This window comes from Uloborus diversus, chromosome 9, assembly GCF_026930045.1.
Source record: "Uloborus diversus isolate 005 chromosome 9, Udiv.v.3.1, whole genome shotgun sequence".
NCBI classification, from domain to species: domain Eukaryota; kingdom Metazoa; phylum Arthropoda; class Arachnida; order Araneae; family Uloboridae; genus Uloborus; species Uloborus diversus.
This window is the reverse complement of record NC_072739.1, coordinates 83,704,871-83,723,327: the sequence shown is the minus strand read 5'-3', so window position 1 is coordinate 83,723,327 and position 18,457 is coordinate 83,704,871. Positions and strand designations below refer to the sequence as shown.

General features: G+C 30.2%; 1 protein-coding gene across 1 annotated transcript; it reads left to right on the top strand.

Moving 5' to 3' along the window:
• Positions 1 to 5,116: 5,116 nt before the first annotated feature.
• Positions 5,117 to 6,399, top strand: LOC129230351 (uncharacterized). The gene has a single exon (XM_054864749.1). It carries the CDS (start codon positions 5,117 to 5,119, stop codon positions 6,056 to 6,058), a length of 942 nt encoding a protein of 313 aa, XP_054720724.1. The 3' UTR covers positions 6,059 to 6,399.
• Positions 6,400 to 18,457: the final 12,058 nt, after the last annotated feature.

The following is an 18,457-nucleotide window of genomic DNA, read 5'->3' as shown; positions in this document are numbered from 1 at the left end:
GACATTACAAGTAAATGTCTATAAGTATTAAAACAAAATATTAACTGTCTTGAAAAAAAATAAAAATAAAAATAAATAAATCCTCCCCAGGGCATTGATTTTTTTTCTGTCCTGTTCTAAGACCGTGTTGTAATCAGTTTGTTTGTAGCTTGGATTGATTGCAATTGCTACTCTTTAATCCGACACAGATGTGTTACTCTCCCCACCATCTACTTACCGACAAGTTTTTTCCCTCTCATGTAGCATTACACTATGACTCAGTTTTCCCTACCCCAGGGGCTGGCTGTTACTATGGTAACAAGCTATTGACTAATTACCCATCTCCTAATATACCCTACTATAGTACAGAAGAGAGATGTTTTTTTTTCTTAGCACTTTTTTTTTCACCGTTAGGCTTAGCAAAGTTGCAAGTGAATAGTGATTAAAAAAAATTTAGAAATAATATTTTTTTTCTCTTCGTATTAGTTGAGTAACTTGTTGTTAGCTCAAACTGTAAGGGTGGGGAAGTGAAACATGTTAGCTCATCTCACCCAAGTCGGTTTAATTTAATAACCCCGCCTATCGTAGAGGATATATCACAACCGCAGAAGATTTTTTTTTAAGCTGTTACAAAAAAAAAAAAAAGAACAACGAGATTTTAAGATGACGGGTGATTTTTTTTCTTAATGAAATTTTTGTCAACGCGAAAATTAACGCGAACTCTTTTTTTTTTTGATGTGCTCCTGTGTGCCAGCTACAATTATTTTTCAATCAGGATTAATTTTGCGAGAGGTGTTCTTTTTCTTTTTAAAAGCTTTTTTTCCCCCTGCTCTTTTTTTTTCTCTCCTCGTCCCTCTCAGAGTGGAAGTTTTTTTTTTTTCCTTCGGTAATTTTTTGAAAACATAATGACGCTTATTTGCATATTTATTTGGTTCGTTACTTGTTTTGAAATTTATCATTTTAATTTTGCAGTAAATTAACAGCTTCAGCTTGAAACGCTTTTTTGATTAATTTTTTATTTCACGCCTATAGCGTTAATGAATCACTTTACACCGAGACCATCCAATTAAATTGGAAAAAAAAGTGTACTTCATCGCTTTGGGCAAATTAGTGATTTTCGATTGATAATTTTGAAAATCTTTGAAGCATTCTATAGTAATACGAGTTGCATTTGATATATATATATATATATATATATATATATATATAGTTAACAAGGGTGAAAAAATAAAATGGATTAAATTTCAACCTGCGCGAAATGAGGCTAAACGTTAAATATATTGTAAATATGTTTTGCTTATAAATGTGTCACTAATATTTGTTTAAATGTAACGGAACGTTTGAACAAAAATAAAAATAAATTCACATTTAACAATATAAATGTATAAATATTTAACAGCAAAAAGTGCATTATATATATATATATATATATATATATATATATATATATATATATATATATATATATATATATATATATATATATATATATATATATATATATATATATATATATATATATATATATATATATATATACTGCATGTACTATGCGAGGAACTATTATACAGTAGTAACTAAACTAAGAAAATTGGATGAACTGTTGACTGTTGAAAAATACTTCGAATTCACACACAATTGTACCCATATCTCCCATCATTTTACCTGGTAAGAACTTAAGAACTTTTTTTTAATAACTCCAAAAATTTTCCTTTTCGAACTTTATTTCTTTTTTTCTTATTCCGATTTCCTATGTGGGGAAATCCGTATGATTTTTCAAGGAACACCACCTCTGTTACAAATGTATTTAGTTTCACGTATTTAATCATTGGACGTAGTTATTTATTTCGCGATATATATCTGCTCCTTGGCGACTGTCGCGCAGTTAATAAAAGCTTCATGGGAGTGCTTTCAGATTTTTGACATTTTATTGTATATACAGACACAAACACACACGCATAAATACTTAAATATTTTTTACGCCTCAATAAGCGTTTCGTAAATAAAAATTAGGCAATTGGTATTTTTAAAATATCCTATTTGAATGTTTTGTTATTTTTTAAATATAAAATATCACACATGCTAAATGTTCGCGCATTAAAATAACACACGTCTTTCCTTTTTCTTCTACCTTCCATTTCGTCTTCAGTATTTTTCTTCTTTTTTTTTTGTTTATAAAACTGAACACTATTATGGTCTTCACTGCTTTTGTGTATTTAACTCCTTGAAAAAGAATTTCACTCTTAACTTCACTCCTCAAAAAATATCAATGAATGCAATTTGTGATTAGCTCGCTAAAAGTATCTACGTTGCCTAAATTTCATATAATGTCTATTAACTGTGATCAGGTCTTAAATACTCGAAAAGGCTATGTGTAATGTTGATAAAAATAATGTAGTTCAGTTTTGTATTTTTAATGTTTAGACAAATCGACCGCGATTGCCGATATTTTCAATAGTAATTCTCTTGATTTTTCATTCGTTGTATTTTTCGTCGCTCTTTTTCAATAAAATATCCTATAATCTGACCGTTCTGAAATCCGGCAATTGAATTTAAAGACACATGTGGCTAAACATAATGATACGGTACCGACAGAATAATGCTTTTTTCTTCTCTTTCCACTGGATGAATATTCATTCACGGAGAAAAAACAGCCAAAACTATACTACACGTTGTCCAAATTTAATGTCATGCATTGCTCTATTAACTATGATGGGCTTGAAACACTCGAAGGTGTTGGATGCAGCGTTAAAAAACAAAGTGACTATTTTTGCTTTGCATTTTGATAAATGGCCGAACATACTGCTTGTTTCACGAAAAAATCGCTCCACCCCAGACTAGCCTCCCTTACAGTACTTCCCTAAATGACACATTCACATTGGCCCATCTAAGCTTAAGATAAAAGACACCATTAAAGGCCTTCTGTGGCTGACGTCACAAAGTACTTTATTTATCTAAAGTGCTTTTCCTATATTACTTTTTTAGACGAGGCGATAATGTTTGGTGACTTTGCCCGTTATCTCACTGTTAGCATATTCCAAATAAGGCTGTCTCTCCTTCACAGGAGAGAAAGGAATTTGCCTCGTTGTAAGATGCGACGTTGGTGGAGGAGTCGTTGAATTGGAAATGCCATTTTTTAGTCGTCGCTAGGTGATTGTTTTGGGGACGCGAGAAAACGCTACGGTTATTGAATTAATAAATAGAAGTTATATAAGCGAAGTGTTTAAATGAAGAACTAGTGGGAGCTCTTTTTCAAAAAATATATTTTGTCACTTATTCATTCAACTAGAGCGTGGATTATGTCACTAAAAATTATTAAAATATTCATACAAATATGCACTGAAAATTCAGGAAATAAGAGCTAAAAATTAAAAAATATTTACTCATATCATTTTTTTTCTTACGCAAAGGAAGATTGTATATAGAAAATGGTTTGCCTCCCCCTCCCCAAAATAAAACAAAAATTAAAACACACACACAAAAAAAAAAAAAAAACCTCTCGTTACTGTCCACTCACTTCAAATCCATTTTTTTCTTGTTTTTTCACGAAGGAGGCAGCATTCATTTCCACGAAATATCTTTCTTGGGATAGGTCGATTTTTAGTTTTTTTCATAAGAATAAAATAGTTTTTTAAAAAATATCTTTTAAAAAAGCAAAATAAATCTGATAGCGAACGGAAAACGCAGTGATATGGATTTATTTAAAAATATGCCGTTTTTATGCATCTAAAGTCAAAAAAAAAAAAATGCGTACATATGAAGTGCACATATATGTATTTGCATATATAATCCGTGTTCTATTTGCAACGTATTGTAAGATAAGAAAATAATACATCTAGTAGTATTGAGGCTTGTAAGGATGTCAATTCAAGTTGGGTATATAGTATTTGTTGAAAAAGTTATAATTAGAAACTAGCTGAAAATCAAATAAATATTGTTTATTTTACAAAAGACAAAAACGGATAAAAAATCAGAAATGCTTTAATACTTAATTTGAATGAAAAATCGAACATTAACAGTGTTAGAATACGACATTTTTCTCGGCTCCAGTGGTTTTGAGAAATTAAAAACTAACTGCATTACGACATAAATATTTCTTCATTTAACCCGATTCCAGTATTTTTACTAAACACATAGAAGTTCAAGAGAATTAGCAAGGAAAGTTGACTGTGCTTGAATTCAAAACAAGCTTCGTTGAAACTCATTCAAGATTCTCCCAAGTTTTACCATTTTCATTTCCCGACGTCTTTTATTATATTACGATTCTTCGCGATTTAGACAATAGGAATTACGCATCGATGCACTTACACCGTAAGTAACGTATGTACGTGATAGACTTCTACTTCTTAAGATTCACTAATGATAGTAAAAGTCATTGTGCACATCAAAAAATGTTCGAGTTCCAAGAACAATATGTTTGTTATTCTGCGAAAATGGTCTTGTCCTCAAGTTAAGAGACACCAAGCGGCGATTTCAGGTTCGGGTAAATGGAATTATTCATTACAAAATCAGAACAAATCTGGTATACTCGCTTGATTTTCGTAATAGTAGTTGAAAAGAATTACGAGGAATATTTATTGCGAGTTGGTAGTTCGAAGAAGCTTCTAAAAGCTAAAACAGTGAAATCCTGTTACAACGACTACCAATACAACGAATATCCGTTTCAAGGAAATACATTTTCAGTCTCGATTTAATTTCCATTGCATTGCTTGAATTCTATTACAACGAAATTCTCGTTAGAACGAACGAAATTTATGGTACCTTGAAGTTCGGCGTTACAGGATTTCACTGCGTACAAAATAATGGAGAGAAGGTGGGATTCAATTTTACATTCGCGTCCGTTTATAACGAAGCTGAATTCGGTGAATTTATAGCTATAACGTAATAGCTGCAATTTTCCTTCACCTTATAACGAAATTACGGCTGTAATGAATTTTTTATTTGATCCTTGCACTGAATAGAGCAAAAACACTGGTGTAAAAGTAATAAATCTTGCACAGTAAGCATTTAGAAAAAGTTTGGAGTTATAGCGTTTTTGCGAGGAATTCTCAGTTTTTAATGTACAGTTTTTGAAAGATTTTTGTTAACTGTTTTTTCTTTTCTTTTTCATCTAGGAGCGCTGCATGGTGGTGGAATGATGTATGACTCGAATATGTACAGCAGTCCCCTTTCTCTCCTGCAGTTGCCTGCATCTGCGCTACCAGAAGTATCCACCCGCTTGGCACAGTCGGGCAATTCGATTGCCCGGTTTTCCCAAGACGGGAAGTCACTTTCGGACTTGAGAAACCTGGTGCCAGAGGCTGACTTTCGTCAAGCGACCGAGGTGACTGTCGACGTCGGGTTCGTCTGCAAGAAGTGCCACATGGTGTACCCAGCAGAGGTACTCTGCCTCAACCATCAGCGGACAGCTTGCTTCCAGTCTAAACCCGTCGGAGAAATTAAGGCAATGTTGCGACTCGTTCAGTGTCACGTCGAGTGCCGGGCTTGCCGGGAGAGATTCACCACCATTGTCGATTTCAAGTTCCACTGTGACATGGACCGCCACATCAAACGTGTTCAGAAGATTCAACGAGAAGCTAATGCAGTAGCTGGAGCCACAGCGGCTTCAGCTAATGCTGGTCAAAACCATTTTGATGCTTTGGCCAACCGGATGGCAGCCAATGCCGCACTTCTCAACAATAACAACAACAACAACAGCAACGTGTTCGCTAATGACAAATCATCGGCCGCGAATGATGCTTTGGCAAATAGGATGGCGGCGAACGCGCTGCTCAACAACAGTAATGTTTTCGGCGAAGGCAATGCCGGAGACGTGCTGGCAAACCGCATGGTGGCCAACGCTGTTAGCAACTCACTTCTGAACAATAGCAATACATTCGACAGCAACGCAGCAGCGGCTGGATTGTTGCAGGCCACTAGAAACGGGATGATGCCAGATATGGCGCAATTATTCTTTTCCGGAATGGGCATGGACTCAATTCGGCTCGGATTGGGTCTCGAACCTGACACTGGGGAAACAAAACAAAACAAAACGCAGGCAGTTGGTTGCAGCGTAGATGCAGGAGTATCCATTTCCTAGGCTAAAGAGCTAGCCGAAAGGCTCTAAAAATCGAATTATTAGTAAGATAATTGAAATTATGGTCTTTCATATAAATGATGCTTAGTCCCATCAAGTTCCCACTGGGGCGATGTTTTCTAAATGATTTTTTAAACATGGTACAAGAAAAACATCGCCAATTTGGCTACTTATCTGCCGAACATTCCGTGGCAATAAATAAAGAATACTCCGTGGCTGTGTCATTTGGCGAGATTTTAGTACATACTTTTAAGAATTACTACATACATAAAGCGTTCTGATTAACTTGAATGCAAGAAATATTTTTCAATCTTTTGTTTTTATCGGAGTTAAAAGTGTATTATTTCATTTCATATATATTACTAATAGTTTTTGAATTACTTTTTCATAAGTCACGTGGAAAGTTTCTTTCACATAAGAATATTAAAAAATTCTTTACAACAAACTGATGTATTTTTCATACTTCAATATTACTTTTAAGATTTCAAAAAAAAAAAAAAAATGTCCTTACGTAAAGTTTGCATATTTTTTTATTATTACCTAAGATATCTTTCTAAAATTTTGATTGTTGATTTTATTACCGAGGTTAAAAAAAATATATAAAGCCAATGACACAGCTGGTATCATGTTGTGAGAGTTTTCAAGCTAATAGGCTGTTTTATTAGTACATGGGAGCTCGTCCCATGCTAACCACAAATTGTGAGGCAATTTCGCTATCACTGACCACTGCTCATTGTCACGATACGTATTTAGAATTTAAAGAAATATCGTATTAAAAGATATGACATTTTTGTAGCATAGATTTTAACTGAAGTACTCGCAAATCGCTATTTTATGCAAAATCAGCTTCCCAACGCATAGTAGACACAGAAGAGATCATTTTTGTTCATCAGGGTGATAAAAAAATTGCAGGTATCATAAAGTGCTGAGCGTGAATGATAGGGGGTTCTGTGGACTGCCCAAGTACAATCATTTCTAGCGGGAAACTGAGGAATAGAAATCCACCACCTGCAATATGTTCGCAAAAGCATGTTTCAACATGTGAGGCCAATGATTTTGTAAATAGATGTGCCTGGTATTATGTAATACAGGGTACGGGGTCTTGTCTGGAGCCAAGCTCTGAATAAACAATTAGGGCAAGACTCCTTTTTTGCCCTTAACGCGCGGCCTTTTTTTCCATTAGAAGTTGTTATCAATGCTATCAAACTATATATATATGAAAAAACAATGTTCCTAAGCAATTTTATCACAGCTTCTGTCAAAGTTCCTGAATTTTTTCTACATCGAAAAAATTAAAAAAAACCAAAGCGATATGAAAGCAAATGTTTTTTAAATCGATTAATTGTTCATGTTGTGAATGTATAAATATCAATTGAAATTTTAAAAAAAGATTCCAATACCTTTGTACGTAAAGTTAAAAAGAAAAAAAAACTATTTAGGCAACGCTTTGCTTGTTTTATTTCAACGCCCTTTATTTTTACTTGCTTTCCTTATTTTTCCCAGATAGGAGAATCGTAATTTGATTAAACAGTGAAATAGGAAGCTGAAAAATTTGCACATCGCGAAAAATGTTTTTAATCTTGCAAAGGGGAGAAAATTGGATTCAAATTTAATTTGTTATGCTACAGTAGAGATTACACTTTCTACCAACTGCTGTCCACTGCCAACTGCTGACTGTTTTGTTAATTACATATGGAAATTCTTGTTAAACTGTCGAGTTTTTGATGGCTATTAGAAAAAAATTGCAACATATGTTAACATTTAAAGCGTAGTAAGCTTTTCCGAACATATTGAATTAACGTTTTCTGTTTCATTACTTATGACATTCATTACGCAGGATAGAATTACCTGTTATTTTTAATTTCTTAATTGCAAGATCATGTGTGTATAAACATTTCTTTCAACAGTTTTGAATACTAAATTATTGACTTAGCATCCGAATAATTAATTTTTCTTGTTGAAGTTGAATTAGAAAGTAATATTTTTAATATTATTTTCAAAACGTTAGTAGCATAAACAAAATATGTAAATTGAACAGAGTTTCAGGAAATGCAATGGAAATTTATCGCAAATATTGGTAATACATTTCAAAGTTAACTCTAAACAGTAAGTACATCATAAAAACCTATTTTGTACGTAATGTGAATTAAATATGATGCTTGCAACAATAAAGTGTTTATCACATTAGTATTTTCTTTTGAGCCATTTAACAATAATAATAATAATAATAATAATAATAATAATAATAATAATAATAATAATAATAATAACAGTAATAATAATAATAATAATAATAACAATAACAATAACAATAATGTTAATAATAATAATAATAATAATAATATTAAAACAACTATTATTGTTGGTTGGATTAAAAGTAACGAGAAAATATGTTATAGCAATTATACGATAGCAGAGCAATGAAGTTCACTTTTTAAAAAAAATTACTTTTTATGCGTGTATGCAGGTTTAATCATGCAATAGAAATTACCACTGAAATCGAATAAATTTTGACAGAAATAGTAATACATTAAAAAAAAAAAAAATAAAAAAAAAATAAATGTGATTTTTTAAAGCTTGACGTTTGGTAAAACTAAATAAAATTCGTTTTCAACAGCAACAACGACCTCTTTCGAAGATATAAATATAGTATGATTAGATAAGCTTAAATTTTACTTTCTTTTTTACCGCATATAGAGTTTACAGTATATATATTATTTATTGTAGAATATGTAAATATTACTGCTGTTATTGCAATGAAATGAATCCTATGTTGCAATTTTTTGATTTTATCAACTGTTGCAAGTGGTTTAATCTGCTGCAGATCATTTGGGGAAGAGGGTGGTTTTTCGGTTTTTATGTCTTTTTAGTATCAATCCAGTTCGTTGAGCGTTGCCTTTTAACACTTGTTCTAAATATAAAGAAATTCCGTATAACGGCATGTAGAGATGCATGCCACCTTCTTTGCCTCCTTACCGGGGGGTGAGGAAGATTTACAGTTCCTATGCTTGGAGGGGGCAAATATTAAAACCCCTCGGGCACATTTTGACGCCATCACTTATTACATATACAAAAACCACGTGACACACATCATAGAATAACACATTTTTATACATTCATATTTGATCATTTTATCCTTGTTCTCAAACACGAAACATGTTACAAATCAGTTTCATTTATTTACTCGCATCATTTTATTTATTACTTCTACGTATCATTTTTGTTACATTTTTCTTTTTTTTTAACAGTTTCTTTAAATTTTTAACGTGTAGCGTAGCTCTGAACGATTTGTTTGAAATTTTTAGAGTTGTTTTAATATGTTGAAAATAGTTTATAATTTTGCTGATTTCTCAACAACATAAATATTAACGGGTTAAGTCATATAAGGCGTTTCGTTAAGACTTCTTACTATGGGACATTAAAAATCTTTTTATATACCTTGGACATAGATTTTTTTAAATATTGTTTTAACAACATTTACCTCATAGATTAGAAAATTGGTTTGTAAAATTGTGTTTCAAATTTTTTACCGAGGAAAACCAAAACCTTTAAAAAAATGTTTAATTAAAAAAAACATTTGTTTAATTAGTAGTACTATTATCGTAGTCATTTTTATTCTAACATAGCGCAAAGAGTTAGTTAAGTTGGTTGAATTAATTTTTCAAAGCAATGTTTTGGAAAAAGAATTATCTTTGACAAACTTTTATTTCAATCTATTATGTAAAAATTAAATATTTCTTTCAGTCAGCGATTTAACTTTGCTTGTTTTTGTTTCGGCAAATATACGAAACTGGTTTGAGATTTAAAAAAAAGTTTTGTTTGAGCTCAACGGTTAGACTTTGTATTGTATTTAATTTTTTTTTTCAAAAAAGATGTTATATGAAATTTTTTTAGGCTTTTTAAATACCTTAAAACAAGTAGATATCCAGGGAGATTTCAGAAAAACTCGTTGATTTTGAAAGGCAATTTTGAAAATTTCCCGTAGTTGAAACTGTCCAGTTAATTATTTTGGCTTAGAAAGTTCTTCATTTAAAGCTTCAAACCTAAAACTACCAGCCCTATGTAACTAATACTAATTTCATTGTATTAGGTACTAACTTCCCTAATTAGGTAAATTCAAATGAAATAATTAAGCATTCGGCTATTTGATATTTTTGAATTTGCTTAAAGCATTAAAATTTTAGGTCTAAAATATTTCATTTATGTTTAAAAAGTAGCCGAAAAAAATTTGAACATTAAAAAAACCCATTGTTTTTGTATATTATTGCATTTTCGTACTAATTATTGAAAAAAAACATCCTTTCTATACTTTTATAAGAAAAAAAAAAAAAGCGAAAAATGAAGCATTTAAAGCGAAATAAAAGCATTTAAATTTTAAGTCTTAAATATTTCGTTCACTTTTAAAAAGCAGCTGAAACAATTTGAACACCGAAAAAACTATTTACTTTTGTATATTATTGCATTTCCGTGCTAATAATTTAAGAAAATCCTTTCTATATTTTTATAAATAAAAGAAAAACAAATATTTTGATCTCCATAACTTGACCAAAGGGTCTTTTGGCTCGATATTTAATCTAGTAATATGGCGTTCTGTTCGTATTAACCTCTGAACTACAGTGAGCTTAATTTAATTTATTTTAGCGAAGTAATGTAATCAGTCACTAAGTAGCAAAGTAATATAAATTGTTAATATTAATATTAAAAAATAAAAGAAAACACGTTATTTTCTTTTATTATTTGGATTGTTATTTTTTGTTTTGAATTGTTTTACTTAATATATATTTCATCTATTATGAAGTGTGAGGTATTCCTTGAAATTTGGATCTAGAACTTAGTTTTTGACTTTTTCCTTGTATCCTATTAAATAAAAAATCAAAATACTACCTATTCCTTATTTTTGCTGAATATCGTAGTATTATAGTTTCCATTCAATGCTTAACTTTTCAATTTTTTCTTCAATATTTATTTTTTTGCTCATCTAATTTAAATTCGCAAAGATTCACTGTTTCAATACTTTTAGGATTGCCCGTAGACTTTGTAATTGTGAGCATACACTGAAAACAAACTTTTTTTTAAAAACCCGCAGCATTTTCTCAATGTCCCATAAAGTATAATCCAGTCTTATCAAAACGCTGGTTCAGTTTATATTACCTTCATTATATTCTCTCAATATTTTATTTCGTTTTATTCATTAGAAATCAGAGAAAGTTTTACTTCCGTAAACATTAATTCCTTTATTTATTTAAGTATTTACAACACACAAACACATTCCACATCATACACAAACAGATGTACAGTATATCTCGACCATTCGTGTACAACATCCTTGTTTTTTTTTCCATCATACACAACCACCTCATCGCCTCGCTCTCCGTTATTGCCTGGTTATCTGTGGTTAAACTATGGCAGGCAAGTGGAAGATAGAGAGCGAGAATTATAAATAATATATATCACCTACATAGCATATTCAATGTCTTCTATGTTATCTTCGAATGTGTGTGTGTGCGTGTGTTAACTGCACGGGCGCGCCTGAGCTCGTACTAACTCCGTACTGCGGAGGGACAGGCATAATCCTATACAATGTTCACTATGTACTTTAAGCGGCGACGAGTATATATACATATAAATAAATATATATCCAGTGTCAACACATTTCTTCTTTCCCTACTTCCCGCCCATCCTATAAAACCCAACGTAACGTTTAGTACTAATAACAGAATTTTTTAACGAAATACCAAGAGTGACTGTTTGATATGAAGACACGTTAATAATAATAATAATAATTCACTTTTCAAAAGAATCAACCACCTGTGGCGTTATATCATTTAATTATTGAGGATTCTTATTAGGACTACTATTGTGTGGCGCTGCCATCTGCACTTAGATGAGAATTATGTTCGTTATTTATTAAACGATTATGTTTTTTCCAAGCTGTGTGAATTGTGAATTAGTAGTGTTGCCAGATCTGAAAGGAAGAATAAGAATTGTTATTGGTTATATCTATTATCATCCCACAAGGTTGTGCAATACATGTTGGTGATTAAGGCTTTTTTGAATTGGTAGAATTTGGTTATTGTCAAATTTTAACTTAAATGAAATCAAAATATTCTTCAAATATTTATAGCAATCAAGCATTCAAATTCAAACAATTCTTTTGCTTGTCAAAATTTCTTTTGAATTAAGATGCATTAATTCTATTTTGATTTAGACCTTTTCTTTGCAAAAAAATTTAAATAATATTAAAGTTGATATTTGAAATCACTGTTTTCTACCAAACTTTATATATTCTAATTCAGATAAATTGTTCTTCTAATCATTCCATATAAATTGTTTTAAGACCTTTTTGTTTCCCTATTTTTTTCAATACTGAAAATATTTTCCTTCATCTAAAAACGAATTGCGTCCGCTGAAGTTTTGAGCTGATCTGAGTTAACGAAAGTATAAACATATTATTTACAAGTAATTGAAACACATTTAAAAGAAATTAAATTAAAATAACATTTTAAGCAGAAATACTTTTCAGTTATACATCACTCTTTTCGGGAAACAAGAAGGCCAGTTATGTGCAATATAGAGCAAGTGCTTTAAATTGAAGTATTGACATTAGTTCTTTACTTTGAAATGTTTGCATTGTTTTCAATATTTAAAAACTACTTTGTTTCATATAAAATAATTTATTTCTCTTTTTGAGAGTTTTGTTAAACTGTTTTTTTCATGAATGTTAAAATGAAGGAAAGTGAATCTGATGTTGGAAACGTAACTAGTAGTGATTCCTATTATTCCTTTTACCTTTAACTTAAAAGAATTTTGGTGGCCAATTCACTTTGAAAAAGTTAGTCCCTCTGTACTTTAAAAGAGTAAAAAAATGATGCATAATACTGCTGAATTTTATTGACGTGTACAAGATTTAGAATTATACATTCGTCACGTTTAATTTACGTTTAATACACATTTCATTTCAAACGATCAATAAAAGCTAACGTTTTTTAAAAATCTTAGTTCCACTGCTTAAATTTAATCCAAATCTAAGAAGAGGATACTTATGGAATCTTTATCTGCATACTATAAAGAATTGTAATGCAAAATACTCCGAATAATTTTGATGACACTATTGTAAAGCCCTGAAGTGTTACTAATCAGTACAACTTAATCGTTCTTTTCGTTAACCCTAAATTAAAAGAAAAAACATCGTTAAATAATAAAGTGTGGCACATTCACTATATTAGTGAATTTTTCTATAGTTCTCCACAAATACGCTCCAGATTAATTTTTGAAGAAAATAATCAATAAGATCAAAATTTAAGTTCTTGAGATCAAACTTTTCCCCAAAAATTACCGTGCTTCGAGCCTTATTACCATTCCTAGGATGCTAATATACACACTTGTACGAAATATGACCTTCCAAGGAAAAAAAAAATGGTTGCGCCTCTGCATGAGGATGCAATTTAAGAATGGAATTCGCAAAGTTAATCCATTTCCTTCGAGTCTCATACTTTATCCATTTAAATATTTGGATTATTTTTTGTATGTGTATGCAGTTGAAAAATAGACTGAAAAAGTTGAATGCAATTGAGAACTACTGATACAGTTATAGCTGCTGCTAAAAATGATTAAGCATAACATATTTGTTAATGCAGAATCAAGTTTCGCAACCAACATCAACATTATGATAGCTGATTTGTCTCATGCTTTTGAATTTTTATTATAAATCTTTTCCCATAAAGCATTTGTTATAACCCAGTAACTAAAAATCTGAACTCAGATATTTACTGCATCATGTTTATGAATTTAAGTACCAGTTGAGTAAATTTGAGTTTCCAACTTCAGATCCTTTCAGCTTTAATTCTATCATTCCTTTTGTTTGAATATTTTTTTCATCATTTAAGTAATTTATTTATTATTTGAAATAAGAATAGGTTTAATGAATAAGACTGTGAAGATACTTTTGAATATTTAGTTATTAACTTTAAGATTTTATATTAAAAAGAACAATGGTGTTTGCATAAATTTTGAACGGAATAGTTATAATTTGCTCTGCGATTCAATGAGAAGTTATGATCAAAATTAGTGGCTCTGTTTCAGAGCAATGCGTTAAAGCATTGATGAAAATTGAAGCATTTTTATGTATGTCTGTACTTTTGTGTCTGTTTTCAATATAAATTATTTAAATTTAACTATCTGGGCTATTTTTTTGCATCCACTTTAACAATTTCGTTGTTAACATTCTTTGACATACCAAAATCCGTACACTACATATTCAGAGTTTTGTTAATTTTTACACATTAGTGCCGTTACTGATAACATAGTTTCTTTATTTTATTACACTTTTAGAAAAGCAGTATTATTGCTCGAAATCAAGCAAATAATGCAATTTTCTCGCACTAAATTTACATACATGCTAAATTAATTTTATGAAACTTGATGATAAGTTTCATAGGTTGTCACTATATCCCCCTCCATTTCCTCGAAAAAGTCTAAAATCGAAACAGAACATTTAAAGAGTTTAAAACAAAATTCTTATTTTTATCCTGTTTTTTGAAAATTTGTTTTTGATTGTTTACCAACAAAACATCTAACGTAATTTGTCAAACATTAAATATTTATAATTTATAATTTTTATTTAAAAATTACGCATCAATATCGTAGTTTAGACGGTTATTTCTTCACAAACACTCTCATGTAAACAAACCCCTCGTGGGTGTTAGTTGCGTGCGTGCCCACTAGAGGTCCCTGCATTCGTCAGCCTCTACCTCAATAAACTCCAAGTTCCTATAATTGTGGGGGCCAATTGTGGGTTAGCAGGCTCACGTCAAACGTTTGCTAAAGTATCTTCCTTATGCGTAATAACTGTAAATAAGTTTAACAACGTTACAGTAGATTTTGGAACAAAAGTGACTTACAGAGCATTATTGAAAGTTTACACAAAAGATATAATTTTCCTTTGATGTAACGATCTCTAAATTATGATTTTAATAGAACGAAGGAGTTGTTCCAGGTCAAAACAGTTTTTGAAAAACCCTCCTAGTGTTTTATTTCAAAAAATCTTAATTTGTGTTTAAAGTTTTTGAAGGCTCTTTAATACTATTTAAGAATTTTATTTGTTTTAAAAGTTCATTTGTGTTTTTATTCTAAATGGCTTTAATATGTTTCTTACTTAAAATGGTAAAATTTCAAATTGAAATATTTTCGACATTTTCAGAAACTTTGATGTAGATATTTTGAAATAGGTATCAAAAATAAAATTATGTAAATAAATATTGGATTTAAAGAAAGGAAAAATTAGTACCACAATAGGTTAAAAAATAAATTAAACAAATGTGCTACATAATGAAAAAAAAGTAAAGAATTAATAATTACTAAATAATTAAAACGACTCAAAAACTAAAACCTATATCAGAAAGATAACTTGTAGCCAATACTTCAAAAATAAAAATAAATTCAGTTTATTTTTAAAAATAGTACTTAAAGTTATAGAATCATCTAATAGTGTTTTACATGGTAATTATGCACATCAAAAATGTAATGGTAAAATTCTTTTGTTTAAATCAAAAATGCAATATTAAAGGGCAATATTTAATGCTTGTTAAAAATACAATTAGTATCGTCATTAAAGTTAAAAATCAGCCACAAAAATTTGAAATTGGTTTTGATTTTCTGCTAAAAAAATCTTTCCACAAGTGAAAAAAACTTGGTAAATGTAAACTGCTTCATTAAGAGGAAAAAAAAAACGATCCAGACATCCAGAATATAAGTTGAAATTATATGCATAAGAACAATAATCAAATTCCTTTTGTAGAATAAAGGATAAAGTCAAATAATAGTGCTTTAGAAAAAATAGTCAAACATAAACGTGAAATCAGTTCTAAACTAAAAGAAAAGAAAATGCTGCCATCCGAATAGTTAAAAATTTAGAAATAGTATTGTTATTCTTTCCGTCACTAAAAAATTTAAATTTTTGAGCAAATTATTTTTTTTCTTATTTTAAAAATTTTATTAACAGCTAGTAGGAATATAGCCATATATAACAGTATAAGTGAATAATTCAAGAAATGGTTTTTGAAATTACTTAAAGGAATTTGAATAACGACATAAATTCCAACTCAAGATCTTGTTGTTCTTTTAAATGAATAAAACATTAAATATAAAGAAACTTCCTAGTCTAGAGATATGATTATTTTTCGGATTTTGATCTTAATGAAAACTAACTTGGTTACCTTTTAAATTTTTACAATAAGTTTTACAAAAGATTTATTTTCTGATCATATTATTCAGCAAAATAAATGAATAATTCTGTGTTATCCCTTGTGTAACTCCAGTTCTAAATTCATTTATTTCTTTGTTTAACATTAAACTCGAAATAGAAGTAATTGTTTGATATAGCAGACGATGAATATTTGTGCAGGTCTATTTTTGGTATATATTGGTTGGAGAAAAACGCAGGCTTTTCACTGAGTCACTGTAGTTGCTTGAGCTGTGTAATAAAATAAATTGTCTCATGTGAGAAAGAACCATACTTTTTGAACAATTTATGTTTTAGTCTATTAAACACAAACAAGAAACATTTGTTGCTCTATAAACAAACAAATTGCGTATTTTAACTGATACAAAATACCATTTCTTCCGATCACACATTTAAAATGGAATAAAAGTTCATACACCCAAACCTGTTTTAATGCGGTGGATTGGGACCGCATAAAAAAATTGCTCGAAACTTCACGAGTAGCTATAAAAAGTTGTTTTTGCAACATAGTTAAAACAAATATTTTTTTTATGCGGTGGATAGGGTACCGCATGAAAAAAATACCTCACGTAGAAAATAACCCATAAACTTACGAAATAACTAGGAATTGCTTCTTTAAACGAAATCAAAATTAACCAAGCGATGATAATTTTGCCGAATAGTCAGACAAAATTTTCAGAATAAGGAAATCTTTCGGAGGTCACAGTGACCTCCCATCAGGGTACACCGGTCGTCACTTGAAGATAATACCTCGCACTCGTTTTATAAATAACTTCGCCAATTCAGTCCCAATCTAATTGATATTCTCATGTACCGCACAAATAAAAAACAATTGCACAAAAACAGGTTTGAGTGTATTTCAGAGTTTTAAATACTTTCAAAGTTGTATAGTTTAACTGCAACAAACACACCCATTACTGACAATAAATTATTAATTTCTAAATATGCTAAAACATTTCCGTTCGTCTTTTCACGCAATTGAAACTAATTTAATACTAATGATACATATATTTTTTTATCAAAATTTCTTATCAAATAAAATGGTTATTATTTTCATTTTTTATAGAATATTTAATTGTGTTCAAATGTATGTACATTTTTTCAAATTAACTCTTTCAAAAACTTCCAATCAAATGACAAATATAACATATAGTAGGAACAAATAAAAAGAATATGAATCACCAAACCTTTAACAAATCACATAAAAAAAGAAAAAAAAAACATGTGAATGTCTTGCCTCAAAGTTACGATGGAAAAATAAATTTTAAATATGGTGTGAATTAAATGAAATCAACGAAACAGAAAAGCTGAGTGGCAACCGATGGAACTGCAACTCATCAGACAATAGGGCGCATGAGAAGTTGCAAAAAGAACTTTTCATGATTAACTATGCAGCTCCAAGATCCGACTGGAGCTCTGGTTGTGTGAAGCTGTCCAAGATAAGGCGGTAATGGATAAACTAACTTCATTTGAATAAACAAGTTTGTAAAAATGACGCGAAAACATTATGAAACAATAGAAGAAAGAAAGTTCAGACTGCATGGAAAAATACAAAAATGCAATCGAACTACAGAATGTACAAGAAAAATACAATCAAAATGCAAAGAGTTAAAAAAAAAGAGAAAAACATACTAAAGACACAATTGTGCATTAAAAAGGTTAAGGAATAATATAAAATTAAAATCATCTTTTAAAAAGGCTGATTTTTATTTTGTTGGATTTCCTACTTACATAGCATTTATAGATATATTTGTTACCATTAAATATATAGTTCAGTTATTTCATCCTAAGTTTTTTTCATGAAATAGCCAGAAAAGTAAGTTGAAGTATGTAATAGAAAAATTTCATACTTTACCAAGTTATTCTATGAAATAGTTAAAAATACTTGTAGAATGTTGTGTATCGTTAAAGTAAAAAATAGACAATTTCGAATATATTTTGAAATTAATTGATCACGAATAGCTAAAATGGGGAAACATGGTTTACGGAGTAGATTTTTGCAACTTTAAAAAGTGATTACGTTGCTCTAATGATGTTGGGAATTTTAGGGAACCTAAACTTGATTCAATTTTAAAGGTCTGCAAACGTACCAGTCACGGAAAACGGTCATTTTGTCCCGTACGTGACACCTCATATATTTCATTAAAAATAATACTAAATAT